Below are 24,098 nucleotides of genomic sequence, written 5' to 3'. Positions count from 1 at the left end.
TAATGTACGGCACTAAAATTATTTTAAAAAATGTAAAGTAGATACTACTAAGAAACGAAGTGGCAGCATTGTTGATTCTGACATTTGAAATTTAATTTCTGAACTGATAAGATGATGGTCAACAAAAGCTCAAGTGGTTTTATGTAAAATTTTTGGCATAATCTTAACTCAGCAAACCGAGTACATACTATTAATTCAAAACTGCAACTTGACAGCAACTTGACAAGATCATTCAAATAGATCTTGACTATCAGCTGGCTGATGTATGAAAAATCCACAAACATTAAAATTACTCGGCGTGTTAATTATAAGAATGAATATCTTAACTTCCTTAAGGGAGACCCACACACTTAAAATGACTTAACATCAGGCAATCACAGAAATAGGTATACAGCTATTAAAGTTATAATTTCAGCCTTCATTGCTGGGTATACCATATGTCTGGCACTGTAACTTTTATAGTTGCTAACATATTAGTGATAATAAAAGGCCATAAAATGAAGAGAAAAAACATAGTGAAAACATAGGATTAGAGTGGACAGTCTTTTAGTACTGTAGTTTTATATTCAACTTATGAGATAATGCCTCTATAGGATTTGTTTAACAGACCTTCTAACAACAAATATTAAGAGCTTTGATATGATTACAAATCAATAGGATGATATTACAAGAATAAGAGAAAAAAGATACTGTATCTAGTAAAGACAAAACTGACAAAAGAAGAACAAAAGAAGAAGTTCAGCCAAATATGTACAATGTCTGAATATTCCTGTTGAGACATCCTAATTCTAGTATAATTTAATGATTAACAGATTAAATCATTTCACTGTGAGACATCTCGAACAATAATAAATGAGAACAAATTAAAGTTAACCGCAAATGAAAATCCCACTAAGATGAACACAGGAAAAAAATATAACTAACTATACCACCTTCCTCTCAAGAAGAGTAACTCAAAAATTTATTCTAACAATCCAAGCAGTACTCCTGACTCAAAATAAGCTGAACCAAATGCTATGTCGCTATGCTGCCGTGTCTTGCAAAAGATTGTCCCTCTTAAAACAGTCACATAAAACAGATGACAACTGCAACCTTAACACTAAAAGAAAACAGAATTAAAATAAAAATATGTCCAACATACCATTTGTTTTTTACCTTATATAAAAGTATACATGCATAAGCAAAACAACATAAAAACACTTGCAAAATCACAGCAAAACCATAAGAATGTTTATGAATACCAAATGTCACCTATTTCTGTATAAATCTTGGCATATCAAATAACTTGCAGACTGTCATTGTTGTTCTTCACATCCCATGTTATCACTGTTCTCTAGAAAACATCATACCAGTATCACAATCCTGGTTTATTCATTTGCATATGTAGATTAAATCACTGTTTATAGATTACACTACCTTCAACTGACTAGCTTGATGCCATAATTGTAATAAACTACATTTTAAATTTCATTCATATATAATTTGTATGTAGTGGAATTTAGATTCACATTTCAACATAACAAAAACTATATAATTACAGTATCATAGAGTATTTAAGCAGAAAACCTTTTAAAAAGCTATCAAGCTTTCAATGTACAAGTACAGTACGTAGTACAGTGCTTGGAAAACATCTGTATAAATTTCAGTTTTTGAAAACTTTTCAGAAATAACATGTCAACCCATATAAACACCCCTGACACTAGCCTTTCTTTGGCACAATATAACAAGTCAGGTACATTTGGCAAAAGATATCAAGAAAACTTATCATCAATGCACAGCCTCAAGATCTGACTAATATCGCCAGTTCACGTTGCATAGAATCTTAGTTTCAAATTATTCTAAGTTCATTTGTAAGGTTTCAATAAGAAATAAGACTCCAACAAATTACCCTGAAGATGAAACCTTGACTCTGGGTTTTCTTGTCTCTTGGCTAAATTGCTGTTATTCATCGGTAGCATCAGTAACTGTTGGTATATGTTTTGGCGAGGTGAAAACGTAGATAAATCTGTCAAGCTTCCAGAATTACTATCATCATCTCCATCTATTCCGGGAGCAATAACATCACTAACATTTTCCTTTTAATCTCACTTTCTTTATTTAGTTTCTCAATTCCAAGGTCTACTGTCATTTTTTCTAATTTTGAATGCATTCTCCTCAGAACTGCTGCGCCGTTTATACCTACCTTGGAATTCATATGGAGCTTCTGGCAATTCAGGAATCTCTTTGCTTTCTGACAAGAGACCTTCCTTACGTCGCCTCTTTTCCATGATTGCCATTCTGATGCGTTCACGACGTTGCTTAAGGACCTGGGACAGGTTTTCTCTCTGAGTGCAAAGTATACGCCATAATGGAAAATACACGTTTTCCACAATGGCTGCAGGAGAAGGTACAACAACAGTCTTTTGTGTAATTGCATCTGTCACACACAATTTCTTCACTGACCTTTTCATGTTCTTTCCCTGCTGACCTCCGCTTTCTAGCACTGTTGAGGTTGGTGATGATGGCGATTCCTGTACCACAATGTTAAATATTTAACAAAACAATACCAATAAAATCATATAATTACAGGAGCTTCATAGACGAAAACTGAGTTACTTCAATTAATTCCCCACACTAAACAGTAAAAATTCATTTAGGAGTTACATTTTTTACACCACAATAAACTTTGTAACACTACTCTGAAGCACTGTAGTAAGAGATGTATCAGCGATCACACTGTATATTCTCAAAACAAACATTCATTTAGGTCTAACTAAACTACGTTTTGTTCATGAAACTTACCTGACAGATATATATATAGCTGTATTTTCTGAAGTCCGACAGAATTTAAAAATTCGCGGCACACGCAGTGGGCGGCCAGGTGGTAGTACCCATTCCCGCCGTGGGAGGCGGATATCAGGAACATTCCCATTTTCTATTCATATTTTTTCTGTCGCCGGTCGGTAAACAACTGTTACAGACCTCCGCCCTAGGATTTTGAAAACTTCATTAGCCGCTTAAGTATCCTAATTATTCTTTCGATTATCTTGGATTTGTGGCTAGGCATACGCTATCGTAAATTTTTTCATTGCATTTGATGTCTGAAGCTAGTTAGCCTAGTTTCAGACTTTGTTGTCTGCATGGTAAGGTGAGGCTACCGGAACTTTCGGTAGACACTCACTTAGTAGATATGACGTTTACATGTTTTCTTTGCATAAGTTCAATGTAATTAGTGTAAGTGTGACTGATTACGGAAGAAGGAGGTTTCATGTACGCATTTTAGAGCGTGTTAGAATCAGGAGTTTTCCTCCACAGTAAACAGAAGTTAGAAATAATGAACCTTCTAACCTCCTGTAAGTTTTTATTTTGCCTAACCCTGTGGTATGGCTTTACGGCCTAGAAGAAGTGTCTGCTAGAGGATTACATCAAGTAATCTTAGACTAAAGTGCTCGCTCTCCAATCAGTGTTGTGAAAGTGTAGTGCCCCTTGTGTTGTGGAGGGGGCGTCAGATCGGCCCCATAATGCCTCTAGGCCTGGACTCTGTCGGACTCCCAGGACTCAGGGAAGAGGGCATGTCGAAAGCCGCAAGAGGGGTTACGGGGGCTCCCCACCGATCTGGCGTCCCTTCGGCAGAACCTGTTGACGCTTCCCAGGTGCTGTAAAGATCGTGCACGTGCACGAATCTTGAAGGATTGCTTCTCGTCCGAGGCGTCCTCCCCGCGCAAGGGTTGGAGCTCTCGGAAGGACTCGCGCCCTCTAAGAAGCTTTAGAGAAGAGGACGCTTCACGTCCTCTCTCTCGTTAGGAGGGAACGTCAGATCGGCCCCATAACGCCTCTAGGCCTAGACCTCTGTCGGACTCCCAGGAAACCAGGGAGAGGGCATGTCAAAAGCCGAAGGAGGGTTACGGGTTTTTCATGCTGATCTGGCTTCCTTTCGGTAGGTCCTGTTGTCGCTTCCCAGGCTGCCGAAGATCGAGCACGTGCACGAATCTTGAAGGATTGCTTCTCGTCCTCCGAGGCGTCCTCACAGGGGTTGGAGTTCTCGGAAGGACTCGCGCCCCCTAAAGAAGCTTTAGAGAAGAGGACGCTTCACGTCCTCTCTCTCGTCACGAGAGGATGAAAGAGTAAAGAGACCACATTTTCCCTTTTAGAAGAATGCACTGGCTCTTTTCTAAGGGACATTTAAGGAGGCTCATTCATCTTTCCAGAAGAGTGATTTGAGCCTCCTGCGAGTGAACGCTCATGTATACATCATTTATACATTATTAGGAGGCTCATTCATCTTGCCAGAAGAGTGATTTGAGCCTCCTGTGAGTGAACGCTCATGTATACATCATTTCTTACTTATTATTAAGGAGGCTTTACATTCATCTGCCAGAAGAGTGATTTGAGCCTCCTGCGAGTGAACGCTCATGAAGTTAGAGCTGTTTCAACCTCGCTAGCATTCCAAAAGAATTTGGTAATCAAGGACATTCTTGATTCCACCTTTTGGAGGAGCAACTCAGTATTTGTCCTCCTCCTCCTCATGGCACTCCGTATACGTTATGTAACGTTCGCTTTACTTCGAAAAAGCAAGCTGATAAGTTTTGACGGCCGGCAAGCTGCTTTGCACAGTCAAACAACTTATGTCTCTGTCTGCATAAGAAGGGCAATTTTAGACGTGAGGAAGCTTTTGGAGGTGCTCGACGTCCTATAAGTAGAGACATTCTCCAGGACGCTCGGCAAGCACCTTGCGGAAGACGAAAGCCATACGTCTTCCTTTAGTGTTCACACTCTTCAGGAGCAGCGTGCGGCTCTCCATGTAGACGCGCATGAGGACGTACCCTTAAAAAATATTCAACGTCATACGCAAAACGCGGTTCGTCATAACATTGAGATGTTGGCAAGGTCGCTCGCCAGGACGCCTCTTGGCGGGCCTTACATGCATCAAGGCGCTCAACGAGTTCCTCTCTGGAACGTCGTTCAGAAGACTGGGTGTTTCTCTGCTCAGACACGCTCGTAGCTAAGCAGGACGTTTTTGAGGACGCTCAGCAGGACGCTTTCCCAGGATCGGTGCCCTCAGAACGCTAAGCAGGACGCTTTTGAGGACGCTCGGCAGGACGCTTTTGAGGACCGATCAGCAGGACGCTTTTGAGGACGCTCAGCAGGACGCTTATGAGGACGCTTTTGTGGACATTCGCCAGGACGCTTCGGTGGAAGCGCGGCAGGACGCTTTGCGAGAGAAAAGACTTGTTGAAGGCGTCTTATTTGCTGTTGAGGACATTTCTTTACAGAAATTTTTAAAAGGATTCGGAGTTAGCGGAGAGACATACCCGAATTTTTTCTTCGATCCTCTTTCCTCTTCATCGATTTCTTTGAGAATCGGGAAGATTATATACTCGGATTCCTGGGTGACTTTCGGCCATGTTAAAGGGTTTTCCCCCTATTAGCAAAGTGCTAATAGTTTTGTCAAGTCAGGACGTTTTCCCCATTGTCATTTAAGTGGGGGACCCCTCATAAATGGGGTAGTTCTCATTGTCATAGAGTTTTAACGTTTTTATCGTTTAAGCGGATAAACTCATTAACAAATTTCGGAAGAGCTCTCATTCATTTTCAGAGGCTCATCCGGGGAGTAAGAAAAGACTTGTAGACTAGATCCAGGAAGTCTTATGTCCAATCATCAATTAAGATTGAACGGTCCTTTTCGATCCTCGGTTCGCCTTGATGATCTCTATTCGAATATTACTCCCTTTTCTTGGCAAAGAGTCTTGGCAAAGAGTCAAGGAGTTCTTTTGAAAAGTCTCATTCATTAGAACGTGGACAGTCGGTTTCCCTTTCTTTCTCTCTTCCTCGTCGAGGAAAGATGTAGTAGAGAATTTGATGTTCAAATTACTACAATACTTATGTAGTTTATCTTTGCGTCATTTTGCTAACGCATGGGTCAAGTCATTTACGCATATCGTATTTACCTCCGAGGATAGAAGCCGAAAGAACTGTTGTTCTAATGTATTTATTTTGGCACTCCCTTCCACCTTCCAAGAGTTTTCGGAGTAAGAACAACTCTTCAGGTATTTGTTACGACAACACCAACTCAGCTTCTGTATTAGCGAATTCTGTTTCGTTTAAATACGCCTGGCTTGAGAGTTTCCTTTTGCTCGATAATATCATACCTATTCCTTCGTAAAGGGAGTAGCTGGCAACTCAGGCAGTTAGTATTCTGTTCACCATTGAAGCTTTCCTTCGAGGAAGACTTCTCCTTCACTCTCTTTGATAGAGATCGAAGGTGGTCGATCTCCAATCCTTATTTTGTTTTCTTGAAGGAAAGAATTTAGGATGGAGATCGTTTGTTCAGAATCCTATAAATATACTACGTATATTAACCTCGCGACATGATTCTACTAAGCAGTTGAATTGTCCGAGGGTAGGCGCATATCCTAGTTTTTCTACGGATTGCGACTTAGACGAGAAGTATTCTAATTGAACTGCAACTCGGGGTTGCCTGCAACCACCCAGGAGTTTGTTTCAATTTTATATACTTATGGTTGTCACGACAACACCACTCGAGCATATCTTTTATGCTCGGTGGTTCTAGCCGAACGCATTCCTTTGTGGAATATGGATTACCTGGCACTCAGGATGACGAGTCGCGGGAGCTCAGGCTCTGCTACTGCGTATTGAAATGCCTGTGCCTGATAGCCGCTCAGTATCACTGGGCCTCCGAGATGCACGGTTGTTTATGTCTCTCTCTCTCCCCTGCTTTGATTGACTACCGACCGTATCTCTGCCCAACAATCTTGGACTTAGGTCTCTGATTAAAGGGGATTCTCGCAATTATGAAGGACCATCTACTGCTGTGACGATAGATTCCATCGCCTTCGATATTGCGAGAATTTTCAACAGAGATATCTCTTAGACTTATTCATTTTACTGTTTACCGCACGGTAACAGAAGTCTGTACAAGTCTCCCGCTGCATCGCACTGATAATGCGAATGATTTTGCAGACATCTGAGTTTGTCTTTAAAATATCTCATATTCGTAGGTGTACAATTGTTCATTGTTCATCCCACCCCCGAATTAACAGATATGTCATAAAGACATCGCCTACTCTCTGACCTGACAGCTCTACTTCCAAATGTTCAGCCCATGAGAAGCAGTCCTTCAGGCGGCTTTCCCGTGTTTTCATTACTGAAGAACGCCACCCCGCTTTCATTGCAACTCGACTTCTCACCGGACAGCAATGAAATAGCGGTTAGCGTTTTCAGTCATTTGTAAGCACAGGTTCAGAATCTTGAGAATCCTTCTCTCGATTCGTCTGTGAAGACGTAGGTTGCATTCAATATCTACCTTCGTCTTCAACGGTACATAGCGATAAGATCTTCAAGAGATGGCAGTCTCTTGGCCAAGGCAAAGCAGTGCTGCCTATTTTCAGTGTTCAATCGGAGGAGGCCGTTTCTGGAGTAAGTGAAGGGAAATGAATATTCCTCCAACTCGACCTCTGTGAATTTCCTTATGGTTCTATCTTTCCGTCTGAAGTATGAGATAAGCTAGAAGTCCTAACTATTGTAGAATATGCAAATATGTTGTTGACGGCCTCTAGGCTCAGAGATTCGGTTCTGTCAAACAACAAAGCTTCACGATCTTTGAGGTCTGTGGAGATCTTGAAATTCTCTGGATCAAAGGTTCCGGCATGGAACTTAGACGTAGTCTAGTTTTTCTGATCCAAAGCCTTTCGAACCTATCCTTTCTGCGAACTTAATACACTTGACCAGAAAGGCTAATATTCTAACCGCTCTAAGCCACGGCAAAGAGGGTTAGTGAGGTTTTAGCCATCTTCAGAGGTTTTGGCTTTAAAGGACATAATGAGGTCTGTCCTCTAAGCCTTCCGTTCTTGATAAGAACGAAAACCTGGTCTTAACCCTTGACCCGAAGGCTTGGAGACCAAGGGTATGGCACAAATTATTGGGCAAGGGCATTAGAGTCCTGTGCCCTGTAGGGTCTCTCAAGTTTTATCTTGATAAAACTATAGAAAGTCAAGGTCAACGGACAATCTGCGGTGCTCCGTAAAAAAGACCAGACTGGTTCATGTCCAAGGACAAAATCCCCTGGCATTTATAGCCAAAGGAGTTCTGTTTAAGAGGTCTCCATTCATTATGTTGCATAAAGAATTTTGAGATTTCTTCATTAATTTTTTTTAAATGAATGCTCAAGAAGTGAGGGCGGCGGCCTCGGAAGCATTTTCAACAGAACATGACACTCAGTAACATCCTGAGTGCCACGCTTTAGCGAAGCAACTCTGTGTTTCGCTTCACACTCCCGACAATCTGCGGTGTTTCCGTAAAAGACCAGACTGGTTCATGTCCAAGAAAACCCTGGCAGGTTCATAGCCAAGGAGTTCTTGTTTTAAAGAGGTCTCATTCATTATGTTTGCATAAAGATTTGAGATTTTTCTTAATATGAATGCTCAAGAGGTACGAGGGGCGCGGCCTCGGAAGCATTTCAACAGAGCATGACACTCAGTAACATCCTGAGTGCCACGCTTTAGCGAAGCAAACTCTGTGTCGCGTTCACACTCCCGCCGGGATGTGAAGACGACATTTGAGATCTGTAAGTCGCTAGGACCATACATTTCCGTAGAATATATTATTGGGGGCAGGAAGCAACACGAATCCTATTCCTTATAGAAAAGGGATAGGTGTGCTTTTAACTTTGAAGGGTTGGTCGCTTGAGGAGCGTTCCTTTTTCATTAGCCTAGAAGTTATGGAACTAACTTTGATAGGTTAGGTCAGGTGGTGGTTTTAGCTTCGGTGCCCTCAGAAGTATGGTCATATGGTCTAGTCACATTGTGGTCACGCCCCCGTTGACAGATCATCTAGAGCGCACCAGTATTACAGGTCTCTACCTCGCTGGCAACTCTAGTAACGCAGAAGCAGACTTTGGTGACAGTAATCACGAAGTCGGCTATGCTAACAGGTGAGGAACCAAGATGTATATCATCTACTTAATTTAGTTTCCCAAAAAATCCTATTCTGTCTCTTCCCACCATCCGAAGGTGGGATTCAGCTATATATATATCTGTCAGGTAAGTTTCATGAACAAAATGTTATTGTTATAATACAATTAAGTTTGTTCATACTTACCTGGCAGATATATACAATTAAAGTGCCCACCCACCTCCCCTCAGGAGACAGTGGCACTGATAAAATATGAATAGAAAATGGGAATAGTTCCTGATATCCGCCTCCCACGGCGGGAATGGGTACTACCACCTGGCCGCACTGCGTGTGCCGCGAATTTTTAAATTCTGTCGGACTTCAGAAAATACAGCTATATATATATCTGCCAGGTAAGTATGAACAAACTTAATTGTATTATAACAATAACATATTTACAGATAAAATTTTAATTCAATATCAAAACCTTATACCTACCCTTCTATTCCAGACAAATATGTTATTGTTATAATACAATTAAGTTTGTTCATACTTACCTGGCAGATATATATAGCTGTATTTCTGACGTCCGACAGAATTTCAAAACTCGCGGCACACGTAGTGGGGCGGCCAGGTGGTAGTACCCATTCCCGCCGCTGGGAGGCGGATATCAGGAACCATTCCCATTTTCTATTCATATTTATTCATGACCCTTGTCTCCTGAGGGGAGGAGGTGGGCACTCTAATTATATATATCTGCCAGGTAAGTATGAACAAACTTAATTGTATTATAAACAATAACATTTTGTTCATGAAAACTTACCTGTCAGATATATATATAGCTGAATCACACCTTCGGATGGTGGGTAGAGACAGACTAGGATTTTTTAGGAAATTTAAATTAAAATAAAAGATTAACTTAGGTGTCATTTCTGGATAGCAAAGTAGACTATGTGATTACTGTCACCTAAAGCCTGCTTATGCTTTATCAGAGTTGCCAGCCAGGTTTGGACCTGTAGTGCTGGTGCTCTCTGGATGCTCTGTCAACGGGGACGTGACCACAATGTGACAAGACCATCTAGCCAAACATATGGCAGTAACACAGCAACCGACCACCACCTGACCAACTAACCAAAAAACCCCTGACATTAACACTAAGGAATGGGAGATTTTCACAGAAGATCTCACCATCAACCAAAAACACAATAAACTAACCTAACTAAGCTAAGGGATAGGGAGAGAGCCACCTTCAGCCCCCAAAACTGTGTCTGCCGAAATGTAAGGTCCCAAAGAACTACAGTTCTCGTAAATCGTTCTCACATCCCGGAGGTAATGTGAGGCGAATACGGAATTGCTCCTCCAGAAGGTGCTATCAAGAATATCTCTGATAGACATGTTCCTTTGGAAGGCAAGAGAAGTAGCTACGGCTCTGACCTCGTGAGCTTTCCCCCCCCCCCCCCCCACTTTAAAGAGGCTCATATCAGTCTTCTGGCAAGATGAATGAGCCTCTTTAATGACGTCCCTCAAGAAGAAAGCAACAGTCATTCTTCGACAACGGCAAATCTGGTCTCTTCACCGAGCACCAGAGATTACCTGAGGGACCTCTTATCTCTTTTAGTCCTATTCACATAGAACTTGAGAGCCCTGACGGGGCACAGGGGCTCTCTCTGGTTCTTGACGCCACGAGACTCGATATTCCTTTGATTTCAAAGCTCTTTGGCCAAGGATTAGACGGGTTCTCGTTCTTAGCCAAGAAAGAAAGGGTTCAACGAGCAGACAGCGCTGTCTCCCTTGAAAACCCACTAGGCTACTGAACGCTTGGATTTCACTAACTCTCTTCGCCGTCGCCAGAGAAGCTAGGAAAAGCGTTTTTTCTCGTTAAGTCCCTTAGAGAAGCTTCATGGAGAGGCTCAAAGGGACTTAGCATCAGATGTTTCAACACCACATCTAGATTCCATGAGGGCGGTCTTGCTTGTGGAATTTTGGTGGTTTCGAACGACCTTAAGAGATCGTGCAGATCCTTATTGTCGGAGAGGTCCATTTCCTCTGTGGCGAAAAACGGCAGACAACATACTCCTATAACCCTTGATTGTAGGAACTGCCAATTTTCTGCACATTTCTTAGATAGAGTAAGAAATCTGCTATCTGATTCACAGAGGTCGTGGGAAGAGGAAATTCCTTCCTTCTTGCACCATGCCCTGAAGGAGGAACCACTTAGGACTGGTAGACAGCTCTAGAAGAGGCTCTTCGAGCATTAGCGATTGCTCTCGCAGCTGCCTTTGAAAAGCCTCTCGCTCTGGCCAACTTTTCGATAGTCTGAACGCAGTCAGAGCCAGAGCGGAGAGGTTTTGGTGAAACCTTTTGAAGTGAGGCTGTCTGAGTAGATCTCTCCTCCAGGGCAACGTTTCTGGGAGTCCACAAGGAACGTCATGACCTCTGTGAACCACTCTCTTGCTGGCCACATTGGGGCAATCAGAGTCAACCTTGTCCCCTCTGAAGCTGCGAACTTCCTCATTACATCCCCCATGATCTTGAATGGGGGAAAGGCGTAAAGATCCAGGTCTGTCCAGTTCCAGAGCAACCGCGTCCACTGCAATTGCCCCTGGGTCCAGAACCGGGGAGCAATACAGAGGAAGCCTCTTCGTCCTTGATGTAGCGAACAGGTCTACTAGAGACGAAGTCCCCACAATCTCCATAATTGTTGACAGACTTCCTGGTGCAAGGTCCATTCTGTTGGTAGAATCTGATTTCGGCGGCTGAGAAGGTCCGCCCTGACATTCTGAACCCCTGCCACGAATCTTGTCAGGATCTTGATGCGCCTTGCGTCTGCCCATAGCAGAACTTCCTTCGCCAGGAGAAAAAGGGATCTGGAGCGAGTTCCTCCCTGATTCTTTAGATACGCAAGGGCTGTGGTACTGTCTGAGTTGACTTGCAACAACCTTGCTTGACAGTTTTTCTTCGAAGAACTGCAGCGACAGGAATATCGCTGCCAGTTCCTTACATTGATGTGCCAGGCTACCTGTTCCCCTCTCCAGGAGCCTGACACTTCCTCCCCCCCTAGTGGTTGCTCCCCAACCGGAAATGGAAGCGTCTGAGAACAACACTAGGTCGGGGCTCAGAAGATTTAAGGAGAAGCCCTCTCGTAACTTCTGAGGGTCGAGCCACCATCTTAAGTGGACTTTTACTTTGTTGGAGATCCTTAGGATCGCATTCAGGTCCTCTTTCGACGTCCATTCTTCCGCAAGGAAAAATTGAAGAGGCCTGAGGTGCAGTCCTTCCCAGCGAGACAAACTTTTCTAGCGAGGAAATGGTGCCCAGCAGACTCATCCACTCCTCTCACCGAACAAGCTTCTCTCTCTAGGAAGGCTGCGACTTTCTCTAACCCCAGTCGCTGACGTTTCCTGGGATGGAAACGCCCGAAAAGCCACTGAATCCATCTGAATCCCCAGATACACGATGGACTGTGTCGGGGTCAGATGCGACTTTTCGGTGTTGACCAAAAGACCCAGAGACTTTGCTAGGGCTAACGTAAACTGAAGGTCCTTCAGACACTTCTGCCTCGACGACGCTCTGATCAGCCAATCGTCGAGGTAGAGGGATATCCTGATTCCTGACGAATGGAGCCACTTCGCTACATTCCTCATAATCATTGTGAAAACCATCGGGGCCGTGCTGAGACCGAAACAAAGGGCTCTGAACTGCCAAACCCTGTTGTCCAAGACGAATCTCAGGTACTTCCTTGAAAGAGGTGGACTGGGACGTGGAAGTACGCGTCCTGCAGGTCCAGAGACACCATCCAGTCGCCAGGTCTCAAGGCTCCCAGCACCGACTGAGGCGTCTATATTTTGAACTTGATCTTTTCTACAAAAAGATTGAGCCTGCTCACATCCAGGACCGTGGGCGCCAACTGACGACTGCTTCGGCACTAGGAAAATCCTGTTGTAGAAGCCCGGTGACTCTAGGTCCAAGACTTGTTCCACCGCTCTTTTTTTCGACCATCTGGTCTAACAGATCGAAAAGAACACTTTTCTTCTCTCCCTGATAAGATGGAGAGAGGTCTCTGGGAGTTGATGTTAAAGGAGGAGGATGTAGAAAGGGGATCTTGTACCCCCGCTCTACTATCTTGAGGGTCCAAGGATCCGCCCCTCTCTGCCTCCAAGCCTCCGCAAAGAATTCCAGTCTGGCCCCGACTGGCGTCTGAAGGACGAGATCTTCATTTGCTGGTTTTTGGGTTTTGAATGAAGCTCTTCCTCTCGAAAACCCTCTCCCTCGAGGAGCTGCTCTCGAGGGGGGTGCCCCGCGAAAGGGTTTGACTTTCTTCGGGGGTTTGCTGAATGTCGAAGTGGAAGGAGCCGCTGGACGTCTTGAAGACTGAACCAAGAGGTCCTGGGTCGCCTTTTCTTGCAAACTCTGTGCAAGATCCTTTACCATAGCCTGGGGGAAGAGATGGTCCGAAAGAGGCGCAAAGAGCAATTCCGCTTTCTGAGCGGGAGATACGACTTAGCGGTAAAATTGCACAGCAGTGCTCTTTTCTTCAGGAAGGCAGTTCCAAAATGAGAAACTAGCTCCTCCGAACCATCCCTGACGGCCTTGTCCATACATGACAACACGCTGACAGCTCCCCCAGACTGAGAGAATCAGGACTCCTAGACTGAGGTCTAAACACTCCCACACCAATCTAGGAAATTAAAAACATTAAGGGTACGAAGCAGTCCCTTCAAGTGGTGGTCAGTCTCCACCGGAGTCCAGGACACCTTAGCAGACGATAAGAGAGACCTCCTCTGAGCGTCCACTAAACTGGAGAAGTCACCCAGAGCGGACGAAGGAACATTTACTCCCACATCCTCCTTGGTCTCATACCAAACTCCTCTTCCCGGCGAGTCTAGAGGGTGGATGGGCGAAAGTGGTCTTGCCCTGATCCTTCCTTCTGGACATAAAGTCTTGAAGCTTCTTAAACGCCCTCTTGGTCGACAGCGATGTCTTCATTTCGACGAATTCAGGGGTCTTAACGGTCTTGGAAGACGAAAGTTGAGAGGGAGGAGACCTAGGGGCTGCCGGCTGGAACTTCTCCCCGAAGGCTGAACGTAACAGCCTAACAAGAACCTTGTAGTCCGAGACAGCTGAAGCTACCGGCTGTTCTTCTTCGACGGAACTCCCTGGACTAACTAAAGCTCCCCTTCCTGCCCTAAGAGGAACTGGAGAACGCCCATCAGGAGAGGGAGTACGTCCAGCAGTCTCAATCCTGAACAATGACTTCCGTTGGTTGGAAGTATCCGCTACAGGTACGGAATCGGCCTTACGTCGATCTTTAGAGGTACGGACATCTTGCGAAAGAGGAGCGTCCTTAGAAGCAACGTGAACTGTCTTAACAGAAACGTCTCTACGAGAGGAAGCGCGAGCTTCCTGACGAGAGGCGCCAAAAGCGTCCTGCTTAGCCAAGCGAGTCCTGCTTTGCGTCCTCAAAAGCGGCCTGCTTCGCTCGAAAAGCGTCCTGCTTCACACGGCGAGCGTCCTGCGGAGCGTCCTCAAAGGCGTCCTGTCTATAACTCGAAGCGTCCTGCTTCGAACGCCGAGCGTCCTGCCGAGCGTCCTCAAAAGTGTCTTGAAGAGAGCGCAAAGCGTCCTGTCTAGAACGCCGAGCGTCCTCAACCGCTACCTGCCGAGAGCGCAAAGCGTCCTGCTTCGAACGCCGAGCGTCCTGACGAGCGTCCTCTCCTGAGAGAGTAAAAGATCTGCTAGGAGAACGAGAACGTTGACGATCCGGAGGCGGAGAGAGAGACGAGTGAGACGAGAGAGAATGAGGCCGCTTCGTCCTCTTGACGGGCAGCCGAACGTCCTTCCTACGCTTAGGCTCGACTGCTGCTGGGCGAGTCTCATGAGCCATCAGCGACGTAATCTGGTCCTGAAGGGACACTAGGATATCCTTCGTAGGTGACGAAGGAGCAAAAGAAGGGGCAGGACTGAGCCTGCGAGAAGGCGAGGGGCGAGGGGACGCCTCCTTCCTTCTAGCAGGTACAGCTATCTGCCTCTCAGGTGAACACGCCTGTGCGTGGAAACTAACGTCCTCTTCGGTAGAAAGCCTTCCTCTCTTCTGCGGAGGAAAGGCGTCATAAGCGTCCTCTGACGAAAGAGGAGACATAGGACGTGAAGCGTCCTCAAAGCGAAAGGTCCTTTTCAACGGACGCGAGTCTCTCCGAGCGCTCCACCCCTTGCGCAGGGGAGGACGCTTCGGAGGACGAAAAGCATCTTTCAGGACACGCGCTCGTGCGCGCTCCTTGGCAGCCTGGGATTTAGCAACAAGGCCTGCCGAAGGGACGCCAGATCGGTGGGGAGCCCCCGTAACCCTCTTGCGGCTTTCGACATACCCACTCCCTGAGTCCTGGGAGTCCGATAGAGGTCTAGGCCTAGAGGCATTATGGGGCCGATCTGACGCCCCCTCCACAACAACTAGGGGCACTAACACAAACTTTCACAGGGCCGGTTTCTAGGGCCAATACTTTAGATTCGAGAGCACGAATAGACTCTAGAATCAGAGAAAGGGTGTTACCTTCTCCAGACACAGCACTGGGGCCCGAAGGCAACAAAACAGGATTAGGTTGAGCAAAATCTACTGGTGTTAGAGGAGGAGAAATGTTACTATCCTTACCTTTAGTAGAACTGCCCTTGGAGGAAGACCTCCTGACTCTATCGCGCTCCAATTTACGTCGATAGGTCTCATACATCTTCCATTTATCATCATCCAAATCTTACATTCATTGCACCGATCATCAACCACGCAACATGCCCCCTGCAATCCATACAAACTGTGTGAGGATCAACTGAAGGTTTAAGAAGCCTCACCTTACATTCACTCCTCACACACACTCTGAAACTTCCAGTACTTGATCCAGACATCATGTACTCAGAAAAGCCAATCCAAAATCAAAAACCAATCCACTATTACGCGTGCCAATCCAACAATCCAGAAGTCGATACCAAAAGTCAATCCAGATAATATTAAGCGAGATAATCAAAAAATCCTAGACGGAGGTACTGTAAACAGATGTTTGCAGCACCGGCGACAGAAAAAATATGAATAGAAAATGGGAATGGTTCCTGATATCCGACCTCCCAGCGGCGGGAATGGGTACTACCGCCACCTGGCCGCCCCACTACGTGTGCCGCGAGTTTTGAAATTCTGTCGGACGTCAGAAATACAGCTATATATATATCTGACAGGTAAGTTTCATGAACAAAACCATTATTTCAATCTCACCCAGTAAACAATAAATTTGTTAAATAACCATAGGTGATAAGAATCTGAAAGTTTTTACAGGTATAAAATTTCTCAAATTTATTTTCATAATGCCAGCTATCAGTCAAACCTGCATTTGAGTTTAACATGATTGATTAGGGTGTAGGGCCCACACATGGACCTTACACACACACACACACACACACACATACACCTTCACCACACCCGCCATTATCTTGCGACAAGGAACTTATGGAAGAAACATGTAGTGGATAAAAGAAACACAACTTGTCTCATATGACGTTTGTACACATATCTTCGCTATTATTATTACATTTCATGTATTATTACCACTGTATGTATTGCACTGCCAGCTTTCCAACCATATATGTATCATCTTCAGTCTAATGTCCTGTATCATTTTACATGTATGTATATTTCTGTCTGTGTACAAACACAAATGCTTTAACTTAATCCTTGTTTTGACCTGTCAAGAGTTCGGAAGCTACACTGCGGCTCGCACGAGTCCCTGACCTGTGTGAATGTTTTCTGAATAATCAGTAAGCTACAGACTCCAAATCTTACTCGTACCTCACCTCACATTAGTGACCTGCTGAGATGACTGGCCTGGCCAGCAACAGCGGGACCGACCTCGCCAACTAAACCCTTGTTGCCTCCTCCATACGTTTACCTCCATTCCTCCATTCACTCCCCACAGCCAAGAAGCAGGGTTCTTCAGGGGGAAAATATCTTCCTCACAATGAAAATCACCTCAACAATGCGCAGAGTAGACGCCATTGGTGCCTCGAGATATGAAAGGCTCAACTTACGAAAAACTCGAGATACGAAAGCTAATAAAAAATTTTTTACGGCTCTACATATGAAAATTGCTCAAGATACGAAAGGTTGTTGCTGTAAAGTCCGAGATTCGCCCGGACCACCGATAACAATTTTGAAACTCGCACCGCAACTGAGTAGACTCGCCACGATCCTCCTGCTCTCCCATTGGTTCCTGATGCTAGTCACTGCCATGAGATCCTTCTCTCCGGTTGGTCAGCATCCCTCCCATCATGCATCTACTACGTAGCGGCGTGCTTCTTCGGCCACTGCACATCATCATTTGTATCGTACGCACGCGGTATTCGTTCATTCATACGATTTCGTGTATTAACGTAAATTCGTTAGTGATTTCGTTGTAGTATACTTTATCGTGTTGTGTGAGAACTTTACTCCATACTTATACGTACTACATAACATAATTACGTACAGTATATACGTAGTCATGGGTCCCAAGAAACTTGAAATTCACAGAAAGAAGAGGATGCTCTCTTTGGAAACAAAGATGGAGATTATCAAGAAGTATGAAGCTGGTATGTGATTGAGTGTAATTGCCAAGGAATACGGGCCGAAATCCGTCGACAATAGGCACCATCCTTAAGCAGAAGGATGCCATCAAAGCAGCTACACCTTCAAAGGGTGTCACTATTTTGTCCAGCAAGAGGACCCACGTGCATGACGAGATGGAAAGGCTTCTTCTTGTCTGGATAAAAGACAAAGAAATCGCTGGCGATACGATAACGGAGACCGCAATCTCCCACAAGGCCAGCGCTATTTTCGGCAATTTGATTGCCCAGGCCGAAGACGACGGAGGAGAAGGGACATCAACGCCAACCCCAGACTTCAAGGCTCCGCATGGGTGGTTTGAGAAATTCCGTAAACGGACTGGCATCCATTCGGTGGTGCGGCACGGGGAGGCTGCCAGCTCGGACACGAAAGCGGCCAAAGCCTTTAAAAAGACATTCGACGAGATGATGACCAAGGAAGGGTACAGTTCTCAGCAAGTCTTCAACTGTGATGAGACTGGCCTTTTTTGGAAAAAAATGCCTCACCGGACGTACATCACGCAGGAAGAGAAGAAGCTACCCGGGCATAAGCCTAAGAAAGACAGGCTTACGCTCGCACTTTGTTCTAACGCCAGTGGGGATTGCAAGGTGAAGCCCCTACTGGTCTATCATTCCGAGACTCCTCAAGCCTTCAAGGCCCACAAGTGCTTAAGGAGAAGCTTCCAGTGATGTGGAGGGCTAAGGCGAAAGCCTGGGTAACGAGGCTTTTGTTCACAGAGTGGGTAAATCTGTGTTTTCAGCCCGACAGTGAAGAAATTCTTGGAAGAGAAGTGCCTCCCTCTGAAATGCCTGCTGGTGTTGGACAATGCCCCTGCTCACCCTCCTGGCCTCGAGGAAGATATCCTAGTGGAGTATTCCTTCATCAAGGTTCTTTATCTTCCGCCTAACACCACCCCTCTCCTCCAGCCCATGGACCAGCAAGTGATATCGAACTTCAAGAAGCTGTATATGAAACATCTTTTCAAGAGATGTTTCGACATCACCGATACCACAAACCTCACCTTGTGAGAATTTTGGAAGGAGCATTTCGATGTTGTGATATGCATCCAACTCATTGACCAAGCTTGGCAGGAGGTTTCGAGGCGAATCTTGAATTCCTCGTGGAGGAAACTCGGGCCTGATGCCGTACCCGCCTGAGACTTCGAGGGATTCAACGTGGGCAAAACTGGTGCTGCAGATTCAGAAACAGTTGACGATCCTAAAACTGTTTCACAACCAGATCTTGACGAGATCGTTGCACTCAGCAAGTCCATGGGGCTGGTCGACAACGAGGACGACATCAACGACCTTCTCGAGGAGCACCAAGAGGAGCTTACGACGGATGACCTGAAGGAGTTGGAGGCAAAAATTAAGGATGTTCTAGCTGCTTTTCATAAAGTGCAATCATTTGTAGAAAAAAGACACCCCAATTTAAAGAGGCCTTTAGTAGGAGTAAGCAAAAAAGGAAGATCCAATTGATACTAAAAAACAGAAAGTTGAAAGTGGTAATGAAGTTGAAAAGAAAAAAAGAAAAAAAAAACGTACGTACAGTATAAAAAAGTAAAAAAAAAAAAAAAAAAAAAAAAAGTATAAATCAAAAAGACAGAATTTTTTTTTTAATTTTAGTTTTTTGTAAAGTTAAGTGTTACACTTTTGTTAATGTGTTTCGTAAAATTTAGTTTATGTATGTTTTCCTAACATTTTTTTATGTGTTTCTTAAAGTTAAGTGTACGTACGTATCTGCCGTTTGTCCTCCTCCTCTGTCGCCACTTTCGGAGATAGCCTCACTCGAAAGGTTAGCTTCCAGATTTTACTACATACATATAGTATTTCTTGTATACCATGTATACACTAACACACTTTAGTTTACAGGTAATTAGCAGTACGTATTAAGTTAGGTATTGAATGGTCCAATTGTTGTAGCATTTCATTGTTTATAGGTCAATTTAGCTGTATTATGAAATTTACTGGGGTGTTTTTGGAGGGCTTGGAACGGATTAGCCATTTTACAAGTAAAATGTGGTCCAAGATACGAATAGCTCATGATACGAAGGCCGCCTCGCAACGGATTAATTTTGTATCTCGAGGTACCACTGTAGATACCCCCATCACCTGTGAACTACTGAAGGATCAGCTGAAGTCATCTTTCAGGGTGTCAAGAAATTCCTCAACTACGTGGGGGCACCGACAGGAGATGAGTGAATGCTGCAAGTCACTGGTGATCTATGGCAGATCACCAGCCAACCTGAGTCACCCTTGGACCTTACAGGGAGGTTACTCCTCACACACTACCCTGCTGACAGCAGCAACAGCAGCAGCATGTTGGACCCAGCAGACGGCAGACAAGGAGTCTGACAGCAAACCAGAGGGTTACCTGCTCCCATTTCAGAGGATGCCTGTTGCAAATACAATTGCACCAATCACTCATCGTCACATACCAAGGCAGGAGCTAGAGAAAGGAGTGCCATGGCCTGAGAACGACACCGCATGCACTGTTCAACGCATCTTAGGCAAAAGTCCTTATGGCTGAGCGTTGATGTTGCTTGTGAAGATGACCTACCGCATGGCAAGAAAGGTGTATGTCCCTTACGAACTGCAGAACGTAAAATATGTGTTCATACCGGTAGATGCACACAGATCCTACCCCCTCTACTCAGGGCCATACCACATTGACCTGTAGCTGTAGGCCTTGGGGGAAGAACCATTACCTCTCTAGTCAAAATAGACTAAGATGTCTCCAGCCAGTGTTCCTCATTTTTTTTTACGATCATGGAATTGCCAAAATTTTAAAGTTATGTTTATTTTCAAGATTTAGGTTAAAATATTTTAGTTTAAAACTGTAGAACAAATGTTTGTTTTGTATTTAGCAACCAGCCTTTGTTTGGAGAGCACATGGTTGGTGTAATACATGATCCTTGGTAGCCTTTTTAAGAAAGTGAAAATTGTTAAAGAATCTGTCATTCATTTTTTGGAAGTTTTTGCTAAACAAATGATCCACAATGTATTATCAATTTAGTTCAACTTTTCAGATAACGTGGTCTACAATTTCCAAGGCATTAGACCTACACGAGTTATTAGCCTAACCAATTCATTGCAAATAATTTAAGACTATGGTAGCTATTCTTTGTAGCCTGTAACCTAAGATTATATATCGTAAAGGTGATTTAAATAACCCTGATTAGGTAGTTACCTAATGTTTCAGAGATAAGTTCCTAGAAATTGATAACCAGGCTACACAATTTTCATTATATATAGCCTGCATATTTAGCATGACCTCAATAACAAAGGTCTAGGTAATACCTATTGTTAAGTGATAGTAAACTTCACTAAACATCCTGTCAGACTAAATTGTTAGCCTAGACCACATAACTAAGACTAGTAGAAAAATTGGCAACCTGTGCCAGATGAGATATAGTGCATAACCTTAAGGCTACATTTTAAGTATGTGTTTTAAATAACACGTAACCTTGAGTGTTGGTTTAAATTTTAATTAGATATTATTTAACTTAGGCCTATAGTAAGTGCTAATTTAGTTATAAGTAAGGTAAAATAACAACCTAACAAAAAAGTTAATATGTATTAGTAGGATGGTTTTATATAGCCTAGTTTATCTGTACGGCAACATACAGTGGTACCTCGAGACACGAAAGGCTCAACTTACGAAAAACTCGAGATACGAAAGCAAATGCAAAAAATTTAACGGCCCTACATACGAAAAGTTTTCAAGATACGAAAGGTTTCTGAAAGTCCGAGATTCACCCGATAACAATTTTGAAACTCGCGCCGCGCGCCGCCATCTTAGTTCTAGTAGACTCGCCACCATCCTCCTGCTCTCCCATTGGTTCCTGATGCTAGCCACTGCCATGAGATCCTTCTCTCCTATAGGACAGCATCCCTCCCATCATGCATCTTATACGTACGTATGTGGTGGCATCCCTACCCCGGCCACCTCGTACCAGATTCTTTATCGTACGCATGCGGCATTCGTTCGGTCCAACAATTTCATTTAGTAATGTAAATTCGTTAGTGATTTCGTTGTGCTACTTTATTGTGTTGTGTGCGAACCTAATTAGTATACGTACTACATAACTTAATTACGTACAGTATAGTCATGGGTCCCAAGAAGTTTGCTGAAGTTCACAGAAAGAAGAGAATGCTTTCTATGAGACAAAAATGGAGATATGTAATAAAAAATATGAAGCTGGCTTGCGGTTGAGTGTGATCGCTAAGGAATACGGCCGAAATCCGTCGACGAAAGGCACTATCCTTAAGCAGAAGGAAGCCATCAAAGCAGATACACCTTCCAAGGGTCGGGGGTGATATTTTGTCCAACAAGAGGAGCCATGTGCATAATGAAATGGAAAGGCTGCTTCTTGTATGGACTGAGGACAAAGAAATCGATGGCGATACGATAACCGAGACGGCAATCTGCCAGAAGGCCAGCGCTATTTTCGGCGATTTGAATGCCCAAGCCAAAGACGATGGCGGAGAGGGGACATCAACGGCAACCCCAGAGTTCAAGGCTTCTCATGGGTGGTTCAAAAAATTCCGTAAAAGGACTGGCATCCATTCAGTGGTGAAGAAATTGAAATTACGTAAAGTATAAAAAAGTAAAAAGAAATGTAAAAATCAAAAAGACAAAATATATTTTATTCTAAGTTTTTTGTAAAGTTAAGTGTTACAGTTTTGTTAATGTGTTTTGTAAAGTTTAGTTTGTTTTCTGACATTTTTTTATGTGTTTCGTAAAGTTAAGTGTACATATCTGCCCGTTTGTCCTCCTCTCCTCCTCTGCCGCCACTTTCGGAGATAGCCTCACTCGAAAGGTAAGCTTCCACATTTTACGTACAGTAATATTTCTTGTTACCATGTACACAATATAAACTAAAATTTATTTAAAGGTTTTGCATTTCTGTTATTAATTTAGGTATTGAATGGTCCAAATTGTTGTAATATTTCATTGTTTATAGGTCAATTTAGCTTTATTATGAAATTTACTGGGGTGTTTTTGGAGGGCTTGGAACGGATTAGCCATTTTACATGTAAAATGTGGTCCAAGATACGAAAACCTCATGATACGAAGGGCGCCTCAGAACGGATTAATTTCGTATCTCGAGGTACTACTGTACAAAAGTATTCTAAGCTTAGCAAAAGTTACCTCGGTTTTGCTGTGACTTGGTTAGCCTAGTCTGTAATGTAAAACTACAAACTAGTACTATATTCAAGGCTCAAAAAAATTACTGGGTTCAATAAAATTATCTTGGTTTATGACTATCTGGCCTAGTTAATTGATAAGGTTATACTATATTAAAATCTTGTGAAGCTTATATTTTTTTTAAATATAAACCTAGAATAGGTAGTGGCCTAACCAGATTAAGTAGGAATCCCTTTTTAAAGTGAATATCCCTCTATTAGCCTAGAAACAATATGGCTGAGTATCAGACAAGAGGGTAGATTATGTCTTTACGTATCTATCATATCTTGTAGTTGAATCAGCTAAAAAAGGAAATAAGAATGATAAAAGTACCGTTAGTACTGTTATAATCGTTGCTTAAATGCTGCACCCATAACCAACTGAACAATAACAGTTGTTTTGCTACAACAACCAAACCGAATCTGATAACATTTTGCTTGCATTACAGCCATTGCATGATAGTAACAAATTACTGCATAGTTTTGTTACAAATGACATTAAGTAGAATAGGACCGATATATTTTTACGCTATACATTTATTCACTATGGAGAAAATACTGGCAAGGAAATAAAGTATAGAGTATGTACTGCTAAATTTAAGCTGCATTTGTAGCTGAAGCTGAGAAAACAATGTTCACACTGCTAATGACTATAAATTATCGTGCATTAGTAACATGATGAAAGGACCGCAAATATTAGTGGAGAAAATGTATTTTAACAAAATATACTCACCATGAAAGAACACATTTTACTGTTGTTTTCATGCCGCTAACAGATTATGTAAATATCGTATTATTATGATATAGGATGAAAATAACAAATGCAATCAGTTTTTTACACAAAATAACATGCTCCCGACACCATCTATTAAAAAATAAAAATAACAATCGAGTTTATAACAAGACGTACATATTTCAGTCATATTTCAACTTATAATGACAAATTTTATAAGACAACTTTTATTTATAGGACAATTTGTATTTTTCCAGCGCCTAGCTGGATCCGGTTAAATCACAGATGAAAGCAAGGAATCTTGTGAGATCTGGCAATGCGTGCGTATATTGGGTGAAGAGTGGTCAAGGACCGCGCATCTACGCCACTGCATCAGTCTTTTCTTAACTGCCTGAGTGAGAATTGTGGTTGACCTCTCTCTCGCCCTTACTCGGTTCATTGCCCGTTTTCATTGTGTGTGTGTGTGTGTGTGTGTGTGTGTGTGTGTGTGTGTGTGTGTGTGTGTGTGTGTGTGTGTGTGTGTGTGTCTGTTATTATGGCTTCTTCTGCTCCTGCTCGTCGGCCTCGTCAACATTTATGCCCTGGAACTTCAGGTTTTCCATGTTCTTGCTTTTTGGCTTCGGCTGTGACTGACCCCCACATCATTTGTAGTAGGTGTCGCTCTAATGTT

At 43.5% G+C, this 24,098-nt stretch overlaps 1 protein-coding gene across 1 annotated transcript in view; it reads right to left on the bottom strand.

Annotated features, from left to right (window-relative positions):
• Positions 1-1,022: 1,022 nt before the first annotated feature.
• The window catches only part of LOC135212221 (gastrula zinc finger protein xFG20-1-like), a 143,635-nt gene continuing 120,559 nt past the window's right edge, over positions 1,023-24,098 (bottom strand). The window contains exons 13-15 of the mRNA XM_064245663.1: positions 2,183-2,510; positions 1,889-2,041; positions 1,023-1,099 (exon numbers count right to left, since the gene is read on the bottom strand). Coding sequence (XP_064101733.1) covers positions 1,023-1,099; positions 1,889-2,041; positions 2,183-2,510 — 558 coding nt within the window. The remainder of the gene's footprint in view (positions 1,100-1,888; positions 2,042-2,182; positions 2,511-24,098) is intronic.

Source organism: Macrobrachium nipponense, chromosome 40 (assembly GCF_015104395.2).
Source record: "Macrobrachium nipponense isolate FS-2020 chromosome 40, ASM1510439v2, whole genome shotgun sequence".
In the NCBI taxonomy this organism is placed as follows: domain Eukaryota; kingdom Metazoa; phylum Arthropoda; class Malacostraca; order Decapoda; family Palaemonidae; genus Macrobrachium; species Macrobrachium nipponense.
Note: the sequence above shows the minus strand (reverse complement) of the source record. Positions and strands in the feature narration are given on the sequence as shown.